At 48.8% G+C, this 18,470-nt stretch overlaps 1 protein-coding gene across 1 annotated transcript; it reads right to left on the bottom strand.

Annotated features, from left to right (window-relative positions):
- Positions 1-584: 584 nt before the first annotated feature.
- Positions 585-11,878, bottom strand: LOC142050891 (E3 ubiquitin-protein ligase RBBP6-like). The gene is made up of 12 exons (XM_075080106.1): positions 11,713-11,878; positions 10,349-10,448; positions 9,562-9,598; positions 7,881-7,925; positions 5,961-6,049; positions 5,742-5,838; positions 5,114-5,253; positions 4,023-4,195; positions 3,169-3,272; positions 2,545-2,721; positions 2,282-2,289; positions 585-1,707 (listed from the first exon to the last, which is right to left on the bottom strand). The coding sequence occupies exons 1-12, from the start codon at positions 11,876-11,878 to the stop codon at positions 585-587; spliced, it is 2,259 nt and encodes a 752-aa protein (XP_074936207.1).
- Between the last annotated feature and the right edge of the window lie 6,592 nt (positions 11,879-18,470).

Genomic DNA, 18,470 nt, shown 5'->3' with positions numbered 1-18,470 from the left:
GCCCCAGGGCCCTAGCTTTTCTTTATACGCCTGTTAGTGTGCATAGTTAATGTGCATTCTGCTTTCATGATGGGCAGAAGGAGAGAGAGAGGACTCGTCAAGAGAGATGCAAGGCTTCCACCCTGCCTATGCCTACCCACAACCCAAAGCAGGTACAGTCAGAGCAAACAAGAAGGGAATGGCTGTGCTTTGTCTTTCATTGACTTTAATTAGTTCTAACTAACACTGAGTCTCCCCTCCTACTCCAGGAGTATTACTTTTCTTTTTTCCTAATCATTTTTGAGACATCTCTGTTAGCTCATGGTAAGGCGCTAGTTAGAAATGTAACACAGACATGCCAGGGAACACACGAGGCTAAAAGAGTGTTAACTTTATTGATGAACATGCGATTTGTGTTTATACAGGTGCGAGTAAACAAAGAGAACAACAGCCACGCAATTGCCCGTATTCCAGAAACGGCTCTATCTTGGCTGATAAGGCACTCCCCTTCTATCCTCCCCAAGTAGCAACTACTCGCTGCAGGACAGCATCAAAACACCCTCATCCTTTCAAGAGGAAGGTGTTTTAATGCTGCCTGACTTTGGCTAGTCCTCCTTTGCCTTTTTCGCAGGAGGTTCCAGTCGAGGAGATTTGTCACGACCCGTGTCCACCTTCTCGTTGGAACCTGCAGCTGGTTTTACTGTATTGTCCGTCTTAGGAGGAAGAGCCACTTCTACTTTCCGCTTGGCCTTGTCAGTCTTTGCTTTTGGCTTATCCTTCTCTTCTTCCTCCTTTTCAGACCCCAGTCTGAAAGCACTAGACTCTGTTTCCATAGGCTCATTTCTCACAGGGGTGGCATCGTCTCTGCTTGGGAGCATGAAGACAGACTCCGCTGTAACACCTTCTGCTGCAGCTGCCTCTCTTGGTTTTCTCGCACCTTCCAACAACTCAGCATTTGGAAATCCTTCATTCCGGTGCTTTTTATCTTTATTGCCTTTCTTGTCTCCCAGTGGTTTTTCCACCTCTTTCTTTTCTGATGTTTCAGGATCTTTGATGCCACGGCTCTCTCTTCCACATGGTTTTTCAGGGCAATTTCCAGCTGTATTATGGTTTCTGTGCCTCTGCCCACCAGGATAATCCTGCCTACGTCCCTGAGCACATGGCAAATTCTCTCGTCTGGTGCCAGGTGGACCAAACCTACCTGGAGAAAAGTTCTCTCTGTTTTGTGGAGGTGGAGGTTGACAGCCAACAGCATAGCCCTTGTAAAACTTCTCACTCCGGTGTCTAGAGTTCCCTCGCCATTCTCTATATCTTTCCTTTTCAAATGGATCCCTAAAGTCACGGGATCTGCCCTCGTAAGCTTTCCTATCATATGGTGGAACCTCTCTGGACCTGTTAAAACACTCCCTTTCTCCTTCCCCTTGAGGTAGAGTCCGTTTAGTTGGAGACTGGCCCCTAAATACCGGAGACCTTGACCGTGAGTGGTATCTTCTGTGCGGGGGTGACCTTAGCCTTGAATGGTGAGAGCCGCGTGACCTTGACCTGGAGCGATAGTTACGACTCTTCCCTTTGCCTCTTCTTGGATGTGGCGGCGATCGCGGGGAGGAACGAGACTGGGAACGACTGAATGATCGAGAGTAGGAGTGAGTGGGGGAAGAACTGGATCTTGACTTGGTGTAGGTATACGAACTTCTACAGTAAGATGAAGCGCTGCAGGGAGACTTGGACCTGAAAAAAAACCACACAGAAAAAGAAAGAAAAGAGGGTCACACTCCCCAACTTTTTTCCTCTCAAATTTGGTTTGCTTTGTTTGGTTTGGTTTGGTTTTTTTTTTATCCTCTCTCCATGTGTTTATGTAATGATGCTATTGCAAATTGAAGAACTTGTTAGCATGTAGAGTTTCTGCATCCAAGTTTCTAGCCTGGCTTTCCACTTGATCCTATAATTATATTTAATTTTCGTATGTCATTACGGTTTCCCCAGAAAGTGTTGGTTTTTGGCAGTCCCCTTGTCAGTCCTTTGCTGATGTTTTATTTTAAATAATCTTAGTGCAAGCACAGATCCCTTTGTTAAAGGCAATTCAAAGTAAGCCATTTCAAAATTAATTACCGCTTGTGTTCTCCACAACTACCTGTGCGTACTTATTCATTGCAAATCAGCTGTTGCAGGAGTTACGTGTTACAGCCTCCTTTAACCAGTAGTAGTAGTACAGTTACCGGTAGTAATGCATTGAATTTCTGTGGGACACTTACAGTTCCCAGCCTGATCCGCCACCTGCTGAGCGAATTGTAGTGGCTCTCACTGGATGACCTGTTGCAGTGGGGAGGGAAAAAGAAAAAAATCCCATTCAGTTTATCTGAAGGTAAGACTTTTAAAGGCATTCTAAAGTTAGCGTTACTTACCCGTTGTGGGTATTGATTGTCCTTGGGGGCCCAGACGACTCGGCAGTGCTGCTTGTCTTAGCAGAGGAACCTGACGGCCCTTGGCAAAAAATGGTTGGAAACAGTTGGAAACGAAGCTCTACTAAAAGACAAGGATCAGTGCCTATGCTGAAATCAAACTAACCTTCTCCTCCAACAACCCGCTGATTGGCTGAGAGGAAGGTTTAGAAAGGTTAGCGGCCGTCACCAGCGCGGCGGGAGGCACGACAGTCAGGAGTGGTGGTGGAGGTGGTGGCGGTGGCGGCTGCTGCGGCTGCTGCTGCCGAGGGTAGCCAGTTCCATTTTCGAAGTTGTTCACAGCCTAGAGGCAGAAAAACATGGACAAAAAGGGGATAGGAAACTTCAGGAGGCACACAAACAAAAGGCTCCACAGAGGAACATCACTCGCCTATTCCTGTAAATGCTATCAATCCTAAAATAAATCAGCAGGCAGGGGTAGGAACACATCGCATTAAGCGCCGGCATTAATGACTGGTAACTCAGGGTGTCTGTATTTAAAGCACTTCAGTGTCAACACCGAATTTGAAAGGGAGGCAATCATGTTAAAACTGTGACCTGAATTTGCCAGACTGTCTCTAAGGAGTTGTAAGCTTCTGTAACAAGGGATCATGCATTGGAGGAGTAAATAAATTTAGCCTTGTTCAATTGAGCCCTGCTTCAGGAGCTGCCGATTCATGTTTTCTTCCCTTTCAGCCTTTCAGGAATAGACTTCTCTCACAAGCAGTTCACGGAAAAGCCATCACGTTACCTGGCGTAGGATCTTGTTGGCAGCTAAAGCATCAGGAGAAACATCGGTCTGATGACACGTTGGGCAGGTATGATCCTCAGAATCCAGTAACGCTGTTCTAATACCTGTGTGCAATTAGAGTCATCAAAATAGATTTTAGCCAAACTAAGGACATTTTTTGGGGTTCTCATCAGTTATAAAGCCATGTATATGATTAATGGGTGAAGATGATCTTGAATTGGGAACATGAAGCTCAAGTTCAGTAGCCTAATAATCTTCTGGTATGCAGCCAATAACGGTACAGCTCTGATGTTTCACTCCTGTAACATCTGGAGGTGTGGAGTAGGCGGTGTCTTGATGTCTTGACTCACCTTTTTTCCACTCTCTAGTACAGTGAGAAGTCACCAACCTTGGGGCTAGTGAATAAAAGAGACCTCAAAAACCCGTTAGCAGGTTTGAGTTCTGAAGGTTTCAGCCAACTCTCCCGTGGAGGAGAATGTGCATTAAATGCCCAACTACCCGATTGCTGCAGACCACAGGAAGTCACCAGCGTTGGCTCTGTGATTTTGTATGAGGGAAAGGGCTGTGGACAAACGAAATGCATTCGCTATCTAATAGTGTCATCACCTGCGCAGTTACGCCCTCTTCTCATACTCGTCCTTCCACGTGCGAAGAGAATTTAACGAGATACATAAAAAGGAGGAAAAAGCTTTCGGCCTTTCTTTTGCCCTTTATAGGAGAAGAGTCCTTTCCTATTCAGGCTGGACTTAAGTACTACACAGAGCCGGTGACAAAGTAATTTCCTGATCTCCTGTTTCTGCTTTCAGAGGATCAGAGGTGATGTTTTGAATTAACAGCCATGGGGTCACACTTACATTCGTCACAATAACTGTTTCCACAGCAGGGAATAACAGCTGCGTCGGTCATTATATCTTTACAAAGGGGACACAAGAGCTCATCTGGAATAGGCTCATCGGAGGGGGAGGAGGAGGCCGGCTCTTCCGGTAAAAAGGGAGGCTTTTCCTTCTTTCCTCTGGCATAAGCTTCCCTGGAGGAGGGTGGGGAAGGAGAGAGCAAAAAGTTAAAGGTGGGTCAAGGAGAACTTTTCCAAGCTTTGGCTTTTCTCAGGGGAAGAGAACAGATGGAATTCTTCTCACGCCACATTAGCCTTCTAAAACGTAGGCTGCTAGTTGAAACTCCTTTTCTACAGCCACAGGATGAGAAGAGGGAGGGGGAACAATTTTCCTGCTGCAGACCTCTCCCATTCCTTGGGTCAATGGAGAAATCAGCTCAGACTAGGCAAATAATTTTTTGACAGCTAGAAATCGTGTGAAATGAATCCCACCTCTCCGTTGCCAGAGGGTAAAAGTAAATGGCAGGCTGAGGATCAAGTCAGTCTCCGAGTAATTAAGTTTTGGAAATGGAAGAAGTCTATGTTAGAGCTTCTACAAAAGGAGGTCCATGGCAGAACACCAGAAGTGCCACCGAGTGCATTTCAGAGCAGCCGCTCTTGGCAGCACACAGTAGTATTTTCTTAGTTTACAGCAACAGGAAAACTGCAGCCTCTTTCACACAGGGGAGGTGATAAAAGTCAGAGGGGGAGGAAACCTCACTCCCACAGCCATTTGTTAACTTTTGCAAGGAGCCTTTGCAGCATCAGACAGAAGCAAAATGCGCTTTCAAAGAGAACGACTCCACTGCAAACACCTCGGAAACCTTTTGCAGAAATACTGATTCTTAGCACGCCACAAGTTTAACCAGCTTCCAGGGGCATGAACAGGAGGAGCGTCCTATTTTAGGGCCTTGGGATTAGAAAGTATCACAGGTGTTAAGGTTAAGATGCAATGCCAGTGCTTCCTCCCCCGTAACTAGAGGTGCTGGCCCACTCGGCTGCACTGCCGCCCAGACATTGACGCACGGTTCCTCTCCTTCGCTCCTGGGTCAGTCCCGTTAGTCCCATACTTACGCATTAATAATTGGTATGGCATATTTTCCCGTGCTGGTCAGCATAGCACCCTTTGTGTTGGGATCTTTCACCTCCACCATGAAACTCCTTGGAATGCCTGTGCTCCTCCTAATTCTGGGAACAGGCTCAAAAGTCTTGTCCTGGTAGGAAAAGAAATGCAGGCGTATCCTCAAGACCCACACTTAAAACGACATCTCCGTGATTGTTGTTAAATGGCAGGGACGCTCAGCCAGAGGCTTGTGTCATTACACCAGGCAGCTATCCAATAGATGGGGCCAACAGAAACATCCTGGTTTTGTACAAAATACTAAAAACTGTGAAGTGTCTTTAGAAAGGGTTAAAACCCACAATAAATTTCCAGTCATATTGAAATACAGAAAAATATGCATGAAAGTTGACAGAGAAAGATCTCTGGATATGTTTGTTGTGATGGCCTGGAAGAAAGAAAATTTTGCCTTGATAATTGCAGGTGTCCCTTGAATTTTGAAGGGCTTTGCAACTTTGCCACGTAACCTCTCTATTTCACCCCAAGAGAAACACGTCTTAATATGCGTGTTCATGTATCTGTTACCTCACTGCCAAGGTAAAAAACAAAAACAAAGTAACACCAGAAGCCCCCCAACCTTACCCCGTTTGTTGGGCAGTTCTTTATATAGTGGCCAGGTTTTCCACAACGAAAGCAAGTATATGATGGTGGAGGCAGACCCAGGCAGTTCTTCATGTAACTAAAAGGTTTTTTGGGAGAAAAAAAAGAAAAAGGGGTGCATGTGTCTCTCTTGTTAAAGCAACCATCTCTAGCATTCCTCCGTAATCTTTGGGGAACAGATCTGGCGTTATCAACACTTACTTGATTGGCTCATATGCACGGCAAGACTGTATCATCATCGCTTTTATTTTATCTTCTTCGGAAGCGCTGGCTTCAGCCAGACTGGCAGTCTGTGTAACAGGCCGTTAGTCGACACACACGTTAGAAACACTTTAGAGCTCCTGCTAACTTCTTTGTGTTAAGTGAGCTAACTACGGTAAGCAAAACCTGCAGGTTTCTCCAGCTGGCCGTGTCCTTTTACCATGCAAATTGTAATATAAGCCTTACGCAGAACTAGATCTTCATATGGAGGAAACCAGCTGATTTCTTGGTTTTTAAAGTACTATTTGTTCAAACGTTTTAATTACACACTAGTCCAGATACCAGCAGGGTCTAAGGGAGGGACTGTACATTCTTTGGACCGTCCAGCACCAAGCCTTCAGATCAGCCACTCGTGTCTTTGCTTTTAGGTGCATTCCTTCGCAAGAGCAACCAACTACTTTCAGCATTTTATTAAATGGTTGTTTCCTATACACAGTTTTTCCTCAACTGTAACATAATGCAGATCAACATCTATGAAATCATTTCCATTAACCGTGACAGAAAACTTCACAGACACTTGACTGATTTGCTTGAACCCAAGAGATGTACAGGACACATCCAAAACCCACAAAACATTTCTAGGGATAGGCGAAAGTTCAAATATGGCATTTCGTACATAGCAGTAATAAACCAGAGGACTTTTTACAACACATTGACTCCATGCTGAGCCAGTCTGTGCTAAAGAGGGTAGAGTAAGTCACAGTTTTGAGCTGCTCTGAGGTGTTGTTCCTGTATTGTTCTGAAATACTTCAATGTTCTCAAAAGCTTAAATGTGTGCTCCTCTTGGACGGCTTCTCACATTTTAGAGTAAAACTTCACCTAAGTTTACAGAACCAAGGACACGTTTAGGGACAGCACTAATGCAGACCAGTTTCTTCTGGTGGCTACCTTCCAAATGAATTATTTTTTCCGATATTTTTGCCACGTGTCCACAATTTCATGTCTGTGGTGAGAGAGGGAAGAAGCGGCTAGTGGGGAGAGCTTTCTCTGTCTTGGGAATGAACTCCAGCCTTTCTTTTCAGAAGAAAGAACGAGCTCCTCTGCATTAGGCCCTGCCTTCTCTGATCTTTGTAACTTTAAAGCCCAGGCACTGAATCGGCTAGCACTACGCCTTCTCACAAGGCGCAATGACTAGTGCTTTCCCAGCCAAAGTTACACATTCCCGTGCAAAAACCGCCAGCAGCTCCACAGCAAACCGCAGCGTGGCAGGAGTTCCAGAAGGTGACCTCCGCCAGCATGCCACACACACGCATGGGTATGTTCCTAGACACGGCTAGGGACATAATCACAGCGTCAAAAAGTCTGCGTTCAAGGAAATCAGATTGTGTTGCCCACTGTATCTATACGACAGCTGATGAAATTGTGCAGCGTTCAAAGAATGGATCTGCAGCTCTGAGGACTAGAAATTCAGAAATAGCCCTGCAATTGTCCGTGTTCCAGGCACGCCTCTAATTTGGCTGCTCCACACCCCCTGGAATGTCCGTCCCTTACAGCCAGTGACATGCTTCTGTAAAAATAGCGCTCCTCCCCAAAGCAGAACTAACGAAATGTATGAAAAATGGCCAACGGCCTTTGAAGTGCTTCTCCTTTGTGTCTTGAAGATGAGCACTAGTGCAACGTGACGTTGGTGCTGGTAAGGTTCTCCCCTTCTATCTCCCCAAAGTGGCAACTGCTCTTTACAGGAGAGGATCAAAGCATACACACATTTTAAAGTTAACATAAATACTTGACATTATTAAGAATTAAAGTAAAGCATTGTTGGCATTACAACAGTTATACAGCTCTGGATCACAGTACAAGATTTAAAAATATGAAGCAAACACTTTTTTTTTGAAGTATTTGGTAAGAATATACATATACCTGAATAAGCTGGGACAGAGAAGCAGATGCAGAGGAGTCATCCATCTGTTCACAAAAAATTAAACACATATTCAAGTTGTACAGTCCAAACATAGCAATAGTTAACCTCTACCGTAGTCTGAAAGTCTGCACGATGCGCTCCGAGTGTGACTGCAAGAGGCATTTCCGACCTCGTGTCATTTGCATTAGCTCAAGGCAAAGTCCAAAGCTACGCCAGCTTAAGAGTGCCCATGCGGTTAATGAGAAGAAACTAGACTAACCAGACCCGCTTGAGATCAGCTTGTTGCTCCAGAGTATCTCAGAGAGGGAACCTTGTCAAATGGGTCAGGAAGGGTAACTGATGTACTGTTCAGCACGTTTGCCCAACGGCCATCTTCCACGGCCCTCCAGCCCTGGGTCTTTTTTTGTTTCCTTTAGATTTCTACTGAAGTATTTCCTGCCAGTCCCTCCAACCAGTCAGTTAGCACCAACAGCTCCATGAAACTTGTTTGCCACCCTAAGGCAATACTGCAGAAGAACTGGGGAGGGGCGGGGACACGACTCGACAACCAACAACCCCCAAACCCCAAATAATCCAAAATCCAGAATCGACAGTCAATGTATGAACTGCCATTTCAAACGGAAGACTAAGCAGAAACTAAAGAGAACTAAAGAAACTGAACAGAAGACTAAACCAAAATCCAGGCTGTTACCAGTCAAGCATTTCCTTCTGTTACTTATTTATATTTCAGCAGCAGAATGACAGTGTTTTCCAACCTGGTGAAAAATGCCCCACAAAGGCCCCAGGCTCTAACCTTGCGCCAAAATTTGTACACTGGGTTTCAGGTATTTTCATTTGCAGACAAGCTATTAGATGAAGCTGCTGCATCAGAGAAAGCGGAAAGAGCAAATGCAGAACTTTAGAATACCACTTTGTGTAGCAACGATATTTACATTCACGGCAATCTATTAAAGACATTCATGTACTTGGAGGAGCCCAAACAATATCACTGCAATTAAACAGTTCCAGGAACAAATACCCAGGTATTCAAAGGCACGGAAAGGACTCGTTTAGCTGCCCAGAACTGTCCTCAGAACGTAGGGCGTATGTCAGTTTTTGTTTGAACCCCCACGTCAAAGTCAGAAACAGTACCAAGTTTAACAACAATGGTTTCTCGGTGTTTTTTATGAACGTTTTCAAAAACCGTTGGGCAAAGCAAGTAAAAACAGAAGCTAAGTGATACAAGGTGAAAATGGCAAAAATACACTCCGGAGCATTTTTATTGCAAGAAACACAAAGCGCACAAGCAGCTACGCCAACAGACACGTTACTAGCTGTAGACAGACAGATGGAGAGCACGGCACCACGTCCAGTTGTGCAAACCTTGAACCTACATCGCCTAAGAACGATCGTACCTTATCTGTACAACACAAAGCCATTCAGGAAATAGCCTCGCCTATTCAGGATGAAATACAATGCGTGACTGGGCACAAATACCAATAGTCCCATTAGGACTGTGCAAATGATGGCATTACGCAGTTCTTACTATGCTGAATCAAATCCATTGTCTTTGCAGCATAGGCTATGTTTTACTGGAAGAAATTATATGAAGCTAGTGTTTGGAAAATTTCATACAAGGCTACGTTGTTCAGAATTCAGTGCAGCGTGTAGAAAAAGGTGTGACCCTGTGGTTTTACATACTGCTTTTGGTGTTCCGCTCACTGGCTCCGTTCGACTTCTGGAAGGACAAAGAAAGGAAGGTGATCAGAACTTAAAATAGAGCACTTGTGCCCAACATCAAGCAGTGAAACAGGTTATGAAACCTGCCCATCAGGACATTGTTCTGATAATCTAGTGAATGTGGACATCTATTCATACACATAAACTGTTCTCATTCTCAAATTCTCACATTCAGTGTAACTAAAAAAAACCCCAAAATCCCAAAATGACCGCAACAATCCTGTAGGCAGGACCACATTTGAGTAGCTGTAATCTCAACCAATACACCCCAGATCTGGGGCCTCAGAGTACCTGCCATATCCTGCCTCCTCCCGCAACTGCAGGAAATAGACAAACACTGACAATCGGGCTCCTCTGGGATGGGAACAAATTCTAAGTGTACACTACGGTGCGTATCTGTCTTTACTCTGAAAGCAATACAAGCAAGCCCGTAGCATAAGGCATCTCTCCACCTGGAGGAAACAGCATCTACAACTCGGGTCTCAGAACAATCAAGCCCAAGAACAAACCCAACAGAATCATCTTAGAAGTTACCGTTGTTGGAGTCTGAAGCCCATGTCCCAGCAGGCCTAAAAAGGTCAGTCTGCTTTGGGACAGGTCCATTGAAACCTACCCCAGGACAACAAAAACTAACAGCCGCTTTAACAAGGGAGATGCAATTGGAACGCCACTGGTAAACTAATATCCATTAAACCAGTGACCTCACTGAACCCCCGAGCAAAGACTACACCGCTTTACGGATACTCACGTAACAGAGGGTCTGCTGGTAGCTTTAACTCCTCCAGCAGGGATCCTTCTGACAATTACCGAGGAGTTCCTCGGAATCAGGGCGTCATCATCTGTGTATTCTGAAAACAACATCAGTACAGAAAAAAGCAGTAGTCAGTTTGTAAGAACGTATACAGAACATGACTCTATAGGTAGATATTCCACTGATATTTAAAATCCTGTTTTCTTTTTGCTTTGGTTAGCATTGCTTCTGTTACTAGATCTCCATTATGAAAAGTTACAGTCCCGGAACTGTAAAAGGTTAGAGTGCTCAGAAAAATCTGAGCAAGTCGGCCATCTTCACTCAAGCTCCACTTTGTTCTTTCCAAGATCAGGTCAACATTTTGTCAGGACTCCTGCACGGGCAAGGTTATAAAAGAACAGTACTCTGTATGCACGTGTAAGAATTCCAGGGACGGGAAGCACAAAAACACCCCCCAAAAGTGCCCCGTCCCCCCCTACTGGGGCAGGATGGGGCAGCTCACACGCTGGCATCGCAGGGCCACCCGTACTGGCTGCATCCCTTCCCCTTGGGCAGGAAATTCAGCTCCCTGCAAAAATCGTGCTTGGGAAGGGAAATGTGGGCATGGGAAACCATTGGGATAGGAAACCATCACGGGCCTGAGAAATCACCGTGGGGATGGGAAACCCTCACCGGGATGAGAAATGAGCATTGAGGACAGGAAACCATCAGCAGGATGGGAAGTCATTGAGATGGGCAGTCATTCAGGCATGAAAAATGAAACCCTGCCAGGGCTGGCTGAGGCAGGTGCTGGTGGAATGATTGCCATGGGGACAGAACCCCAGAACACTCTTTGCCCCAGACAAACCCCACACTGACCTGCCACCATGGCAGGTACAGCAGCAGCCCCTGCTCCTCGTGGTGCTCCTGCCCTCTGGGTAACCCCCCAACGGCCTCTGCCCACCAGTAGCTCACCCCACCACCCCTCTTTGCTTCCCCCAACAGAGAGGTTCCCTCTGCAGCTGCCGACGGCATCGGAGGTGTCCGACATGAGCTTCACCACCACGGCCATGCCGCCACCGGTCAGTGCCCGTGTGCTGCCCTCTGCCCCAGGGCTGCCGGTGTCCGGTGAGCCTGCCCGGCTCCAGACCGTCACCTACCAGCTGGGCCAGCCCACCGTCTGGCAGGTGGTGCCAGGGCCCCTGGGGGCGCCGGGGCAGGTGGTGCAGGTCCCCTGCAGGTTGTCGCTTTCCACAGTGGTGCAGGTCCCCGCTGGGGTGCAAGTCCCTACTGGGGTGCTGCTCCCCCCTGCAATGCAGCTCCCCGCCGGGGTGCAGCTCTGCACTGGTCCCCGAGGCCCCGCGCCCGCCGCCCCCACGCACCTTCTTTGGTCTGGGCGTTGGAGATCTGCAGGTCGCTCCTGGTCGCCTTCAGCTTCTCGTGGCCCATGATCTGGCGCTTGAGGTCGCGCAGGGTGATGTGGAGGCCGCTGAAGGTGACCGTATCATAGTTCAGCCTGGAGAAGAACTTGTAGTGGACACAGGACATGGTCGGGGCCAGGCGGTGCCTGCTCTGGGATGGCGTCTACTGCAGCACGCAGTGTCATGGTCTCCTCATATGCTCAGCACATTATGAAGAAAGACCTGCATCATGTGGGTGTGGCAGCCCCGCCCTCTTTGCCCTAATGCCAAGTGGCCCTTAGGGGAGGGGGGGGTTCCAGCAGCCCCGGTGTCCTGTCACCCCCCAGGTCTGTCACTGCCCGGTGTCCTGTCACACCCCGAGGTCTGCGCTGTCCCTCCCGCCACCCCCTGGGCCTTCGCCACCCAGCGTCACCTCCCATCAGCCCCGGGGCCCGCACTGGCTCTCCCAACAGCCCTGGGTCCATCACCGCCCCATGTCCTCTCACCCCCACGCCTCTCACCGCCCGCTCTCCCTCCTGTCACCCCCCCAGGCTGACACCACCCACTGCTCCCTCCTGTCAGCAGAGAGACAGGGCAAGACAGCCTAGGGGAGAGGCAGCGGTTTGAGTGTATCTTGTTGCATTTATGGAAAGTTCCGCCAAAGAAGGCAATGACCATTTACGGTTATTGCCATAACCCAACGTAATTCCCCACAGTGGCACATCCGCACTTGCTTGAACTCTGTAGGGGAGGACAAGGAAGTAAGGAATGAACCCTTAGCCTTAGGAGGTGCCCCAGGACACTATTTCTTGCTTTCTCCACCACCACAGCTGCTGCTGCAACAGCCTCAGTCCATGAAATCAGGCCCTGAGTTACGAGGTCTAGTTCTTCTGAGGAACATGCTGCGCCTTGCTGACCTTTTGGGGCCAACTGTTCATGGAAATCTGATAGAAACTGATTGTTGTAGCCTGGCAGGTCTAACGCAGGAGCTTCCACGACTTTTTGCTCTAGATCTTTCAGTGCCTTCTGGGTTTCCAGAGCCAGGAAAACCTTCTGAGTTCAGGGCTGTCCTCTATACCCAAGGGTTAGTTATTGTTGCTCTCGGTGTCTCTTTCCTTCTCCTGTTAATGGTGCTTGGGAAGCGTAGGTTTTAATACGGTAGCCTTGCTTATAAGCCTGTGGTGGAATAGGGATTATACATATTCAGCCCATAATTTGGCCATCGCCACAGGGCAAACTACAGCAGCAGAGGCAAACAAGCCCCACTGTTGGCTATGCACTCAAAGCCCACCCGCTACCTGAAACCAGCTCTCCCGGGTGTCTGTCATGTTGAATTCTCAGTGGTACAAGGACAGGCATCTACGTGATGAGTTTTCACTGAAGAAAGGAAGGATGCCGCCCTTGCACCAAGAAGGGTTTGTCGCTAGTCTGAAGGGAGAGCCCTGCCTGTGCTTGGAGAGCAAAGCTGTTGACAAGCTTACTCACTCTGCAGGGGCTGGGAACTGGAAATGCCAATAGAGCCTTCAAATTAATAGGATGGATGGACGTGGACCATTCAGCCCTTAGGACCATACAGACAAAAAGGGGAGCCTTATGCCTGGAACGTTCCATAGATCTTTTCCTAGGCCTAAAGGCAGTGGGTATTCCTCCACAGATTCTTCCAAAGCCTTGCTATATACCACATCTGCTGAATGTGGAAGGGAGATTTTCCAGAAGACCTTACATAGGACCTACTCCAATAAGCCATCACGCTGTAGATGTCTTCCTGGATGGAGTCTATTGGGATCAGCAGACTCTGAGACCATTCACAGATAGATTAACTTGATAGGCTGCAGGAAGGCATAATCAGACTAAAGCTAATGTTAAAAGTTTGGTTGCCACTATGGGCCTAGAACCTGTGTATCTGTTGCTTTAGTAAACTGCACTATTCATTAATCTAGCCGTGATCGTTCTCATTGAATGTGACCGGCCCTAGAACATGACATTGGGCATCTGCCAAATCAGTTACTAACAACAAATACTCTGATGAGCGGTTACTTCTACAACCCTTGGAAAATAAACCATTGACCAAGTTGGAGACTAAGACTGGATTTAGCCACACCTAGATTCCTCTCGGAGAAGGAGTTTAGAAAGCAAGGGGGTCCTGTCTGAACCACGTGACCCAATGGTAGGATCTCCCCCTAGCCACTCCTCAGACTCTTACCTTTAACCCAATGCAGGGGCACCCCAAATGGGCCTTTACACAGGGTTCTTACACCCTTCAGCTGGTCAGGTGCAAGGCGACATGACCAGTCACTAGCACCCACGCTACCGATTACTAATCATAGTCAAACTTTGCAGAGCAACCCCGATGTCCCTGCAGTCAGTCTTCCTCAAGTTACTGATCTGTGCTGCCAGACAATGCTGGGAGGGTTTCAAAGATGTGTCAGAGGGGCTAGGACGCTGGCATTACCTTAGGTGACTGGGGTATCCTTATCCTTCATGGACAGCTCTAAGCTGCCCAGATGCAAAGCCCTTCTTCCCAGGGCCAGGCTGTTTAGTTGGTTGTTTTTGGTTTGTTTGTTGGTTTGGTTTTTTTTAATACTGGGCTCCCTTGATTTACTTCAGCGTCAAGAATAGCAAAGCGTCCAGGGAAACTCCACTCCCTCATCACAGTACAGCGTATCATGTGAACTCATCATGTTGACATCTACAAAGCTAATACACTTTCCTACAATAAAGACTGGTTGATTCACTAGTTAGGGAAGGGATTTTTCATAACGTGCCCTATGGGTCCCACCAGCCAGGGCCCCATCAAGCCAGTGACAGGCTGATGGAGAGCCTGCAGGGATGCCATTGGGGGAGGACTGGTCTCCTTTAGTGGTGAGATTTGCTGCTGCAAATCAGAAATCCCCTGCAGCACTCAGGGCATGTCAGCATCCCTGACACAACCGTCCGTGGCATTTAATTTCATTTGATCGCTGCCATTCCTGAGACTGACACGGCCACCTGGCAGCCCCCAGCCCCAGGACTACAGCCCCTGGCATGCTCTGCGGTGCTCCTGCCCTGCTGTCTGAACCTGCGGGGTCACCGTCCCCCAGCCCCGCTCTGCCCCACCGCCAGGCCCCATGGCCACCTCTGCGGGGCTGCCCAGATCCTGGAGCCCCTGTGGAGCAGGGGGGAGGAGGAGGAGGAGGAGGAGGAGAGAGGGACAGAGCAGCGGAGAGGGGTGGGACAGGGCAGTGGGGGGGCCAGAGCGGGACCGCAGATGGACAGAGGGACAAGGAGAACGAGGGAGGAGCTGGGCAGGGAGTGGAGAAAGGAAACCCCATGTAAGGAGCAGGCACAGGGACAGGGAGAAGGGGCTGGAGGGGAAGGGGCAGGGGGCAGCCAGGACCATGGTGGTGAGCAGTGGGACGAGGGACAGAGAGATCAGAGGAGGGCAGGAGGAAGGGCAGGAGGAAGGGCAGGAGGAAGGGACCAACACAGGCAGGGCGAAGGAGCGGGACAGAGGGTAAAAGGTGAGAGGAAAAAGGAAGGAGAGAGGGAAAGGGAGAGGCAGGGCCCGAGAGCAGGACACAGAGAAAAGAAGCAAAACTCTGCAGTCAGTCCTATAATCTAGCAGCTAACTGCCTCTTCTCTGAAAAGATGCAAAAACTGCTTTCAGTGATGACCCAAGCAGCTGCACAAAGCACTTGCCTTGTCCTGCCCTATCACCTACTCCACAATCCTGCCTCCCTTCTGCTGTTAAATCCTGTTCCTGCAAGAGAAGTGACAACCAGTCGGTGTCCCCTCTGTGGCATCTTACCTGCATCTTCCCGAGCTGGACAGCTGGTGGGAACTGCCACCCTCAGCCCCGGCTGAGCTTGAAGTCTTCTCCTGGCACAGACGCAGCTCTGGGTGTGCATGGTGCGTACCATGCTTCCTGAAGGAGAACAGCAAGACTCAAACTTATTCCTGGGCAACGTCCAGCTGGGAAGACCCGTTATGAAGGCAGGTTTGCCGCAGGTCCTGAGGCTGCTCCAGGAGTTCTCCCTGTCCCCAGCTCAGCCACAGCTCCCACATCTGCTCTTTTCTAGCAGGATTTTGGAAAGCCCGTTCCCAGCTGTGAGCGCCAGGCCAAGGGCACAGGGCAGAAACAGCCCGCTCCCATGAAGGCCACGGTCCCCAACTGGCCCCTGCCCCAACTACTAAAACCTCCAAGCAGGCTCTCCCTGTAACTAAACTATCTTCAGTTTTAAGAAAAGAAACCACATGCTGCCAGATCCAGCAGTCCAGCTAAGGCTGTTAGAGGGTGATTGGGGATTCAGCTCCACAACAGAAGAATTTCCATAAGAGAGTCTCAGCCACCGTGATGGTCATCACTGACCCACAAAAGCTGCATTGTCAAAAATCTTACAGCTAATTAAAATTACCCTCTCCTCCCCAAGTCTTGCTTCTTCTCGTACCCTCAGACTACCACAATAATAGTCATGTAAATATTCTGTAATTACCACCGATCTGAACCCCCTCCAAAGCATCCTTCCCTGAACTGATTGACAGCACTGGTGGTAGGGGAGAATCATAGAACCATAGAATTGTTAAGGTTGGAAAAGACCCTTTGGACCGAGGCCAACCGCTAACCTATCACTGCCAAGTCCACCACTAAACCATGTCATCAAGCACCACGTCTACCTTTGTTTTGAATACCTCCAGGGATGGAGACTCAGCCACTTCCCTGGGCAGCCTGTTCCAATGTTTGACAACCCTTTTGGTGAAGAAGTTTTTTCTAATGTCCAACCTAAACTTCCCCTGGCGCAGCTTGAGGCCATTTCCTCTTGTCCTATTGCTTGTTACTAGGTAGAAGAGTCCAACCCCCACCTCACTACAAGCTCCTTTCAGGTAGTTGTAGAGAGCAATAAGGTCTCCCCTCAGCCTCCTCTTCTCCAGAGTAAATAACCCCAGCTCCTTCACTCCGAGTTCTGGCTCTGCCACAGATTACCTGATTACAGGCCCTGAGAGCAGCTTCCACTGACGGTCACCTGCTACGCACCAACAGGAACAGCACTGGCTTCTCCCCTGCCCACCTCCGTGCTCGCGAGGAGGTGTTCACACACGCCTGGCAGCTGGCCTTGCTGCCTGAAAACCCTTGCTGTGCTGCCTAAGGCCATGAAAACTGTCACGCTACGGCTGTACGCACACCACTGTTCCTCATCCCGAGTGACACTGCCCACTCCTGTGTACTCCCACCTGCCCACAGCCATCTGTCGTTTTCAATCCTGTAAGCATTTTGGAAAAGCACACTTTTGTTTTTGTAATACCTGCTTTGAGCTCACTACAGGACAGGCCCGGAGTCCATGGCTATGGCTGGTAAAGTCCGTAGCGATACAGAATTGCGCCGGGATGAAAAATACCCAGTAGTTCAGCTCATTTCAGTTGTTTAAGCCAAGGCTTTTGGCTAGAACGCAGTCAAGAATGCTTAAAACCAGAACTACCCTCCACTCCCTCCTTGACTGGCACCTCTCTCTTCGTCAGTTCTTTGCATTTCTTTAGTTCCTGGGCAGCACATATCAAGATTCTCCTGTTTAAAAGAAACAAGAAAGATCGGTCACAAATATGCAGAAAACCTGCCAATCACATACAGGGTGCCCACAGAGTAGCGTTATCAAGGCCCTGCATACAGACAAAAGACTAAGTTAAGGCACTGGGGAGGAGAGAGCAGGAACAGCCCTCTGGCACCCACGTGGGGTAACAAGGGTGTCACTTAATCCCAGCTGCCACATACACTGTACCTGCTTCCATCGCCCCCCGCCCATGAATTGCTTTCCAGGCTCTTCCCTCTCAGCGCAGCTTGGATATCTGCACTCTGGCTCAGGGCTGACTGCGTGACCTTCTCAGTGCTTTCACTTTGCTTCAGGCTTGGTATGGGCACGAGGCCTCATCCCTTTGGCTTGGCCCCCCAGCAGCAGGTGGGCAAGTGGCAGGTTTGCGAGTGGTTTGATGGAACTGCGCTTGTACACCTAGCAGAGATTAAACACCAGCCAAAGAGAAAGCCCACAGAAACTGCCAGAGAGTAGCAGAAAGAAACATCAGGGCTGGTCACTGTTCGATACACAGGTTTTGGAACTCTGGAGACTGGAGCTCCCAACAGGCTCGGCTCTTTGAATGGAAACGTCCTTCAGCTTTTGATCCTGAAAGAAATATTACAGACTGCCCCCATCCCTCCTTTGCCGGTGCCTGAAGCCTCTGCCTGTCCATGCCCACTTCTCTTCCGTGCTTACAAGGTAGGTTTAAGCTGCAAACCAGTCAGTACTACAAACTGGCAGCCAAATGGCTGCGCTCTCACAGGTGTGGAAACTGCAGTTAAAGACAACACAGGTACCATGACAAGCCTTCTGGTCTGGCTTAGGTTTTAAAACGCAAGGTCTTCTGACCCCCTCTCCTGCCATTGCGCTGACTGCAGCATTGCACATCCCCTGCCTTCTCAAGCTCCTCCCCAGCAGTCTCCTCCTGGCCACTCTGCTACACGCTGCTATATGGTCTCAGGGAACCAGATTCTCGATCCACTCTGGCATCTCCCAGTAACGAGAATACAGACATGCTCTCCCAGCACACTGTGCTCCTCTCACCTGTTCTGCTCTCTCTGCATTGCCCTCTCCTCGTCTCCAGACACCAGTTTTGACCTTCAGCCAGATCTCCACTGCTTGTAAAATTCCCCTGTTTCAAGGAAATCAACAAGATGACCACCTCCTCCTGATCCTTGTCTCTCAAGGCAACTTTGC

The sequence above is a fragment of the Phalacrocorax aristotelis genome, unplaced genomic scaffold, assembly GCF_949628215.1.
Source record: "Phalacrocorax aristotelis unplaced genomic scaffold, bGulAri2.1 scaffold_45, whole genome shotgun sequence".
Taxonomy (NCBI): domain Eukaryota; kingdom Metazoa; phylum Chordata; class Aves; order Suliformes; family Phalacrocoracidae; genus Phalacrocorax; species Phalacrocorax aristotelis.
The sequence above is the reverse complement of the archived record's forward strand: the minus strand, read 5'-3'. Positions and strand labels throughout refer to the sequence as shown.

What these genes read in the sequence shown, in the direction of transcription:
- LOC142050891 (XM_075080106.1), bottom strand. Translation starts at nt 11,878, where the DNA reads ATGTCCTGTGTCCACTACAAGTTCTTCTCCAGGCTGAACTATGATACG. An exon ending in CTCTGTCCCAGCTTATTCAG is followed by an intron (nt 6,050 to 7,880) that starts GTATATGTATAT and finishes CCTGTTACACAG; the next exon opens with ACTGCCAGTCTGGCTGAAGC. An exon ending in CGTGCATATGAGCCAATCAA is followed by an intron (nt 5,839 to 5,960) that starts GTAAGTGTTGAT and finishes AAAACCTTTTAG; the next exon opens with TTACATGAAGAACTGCCTGG.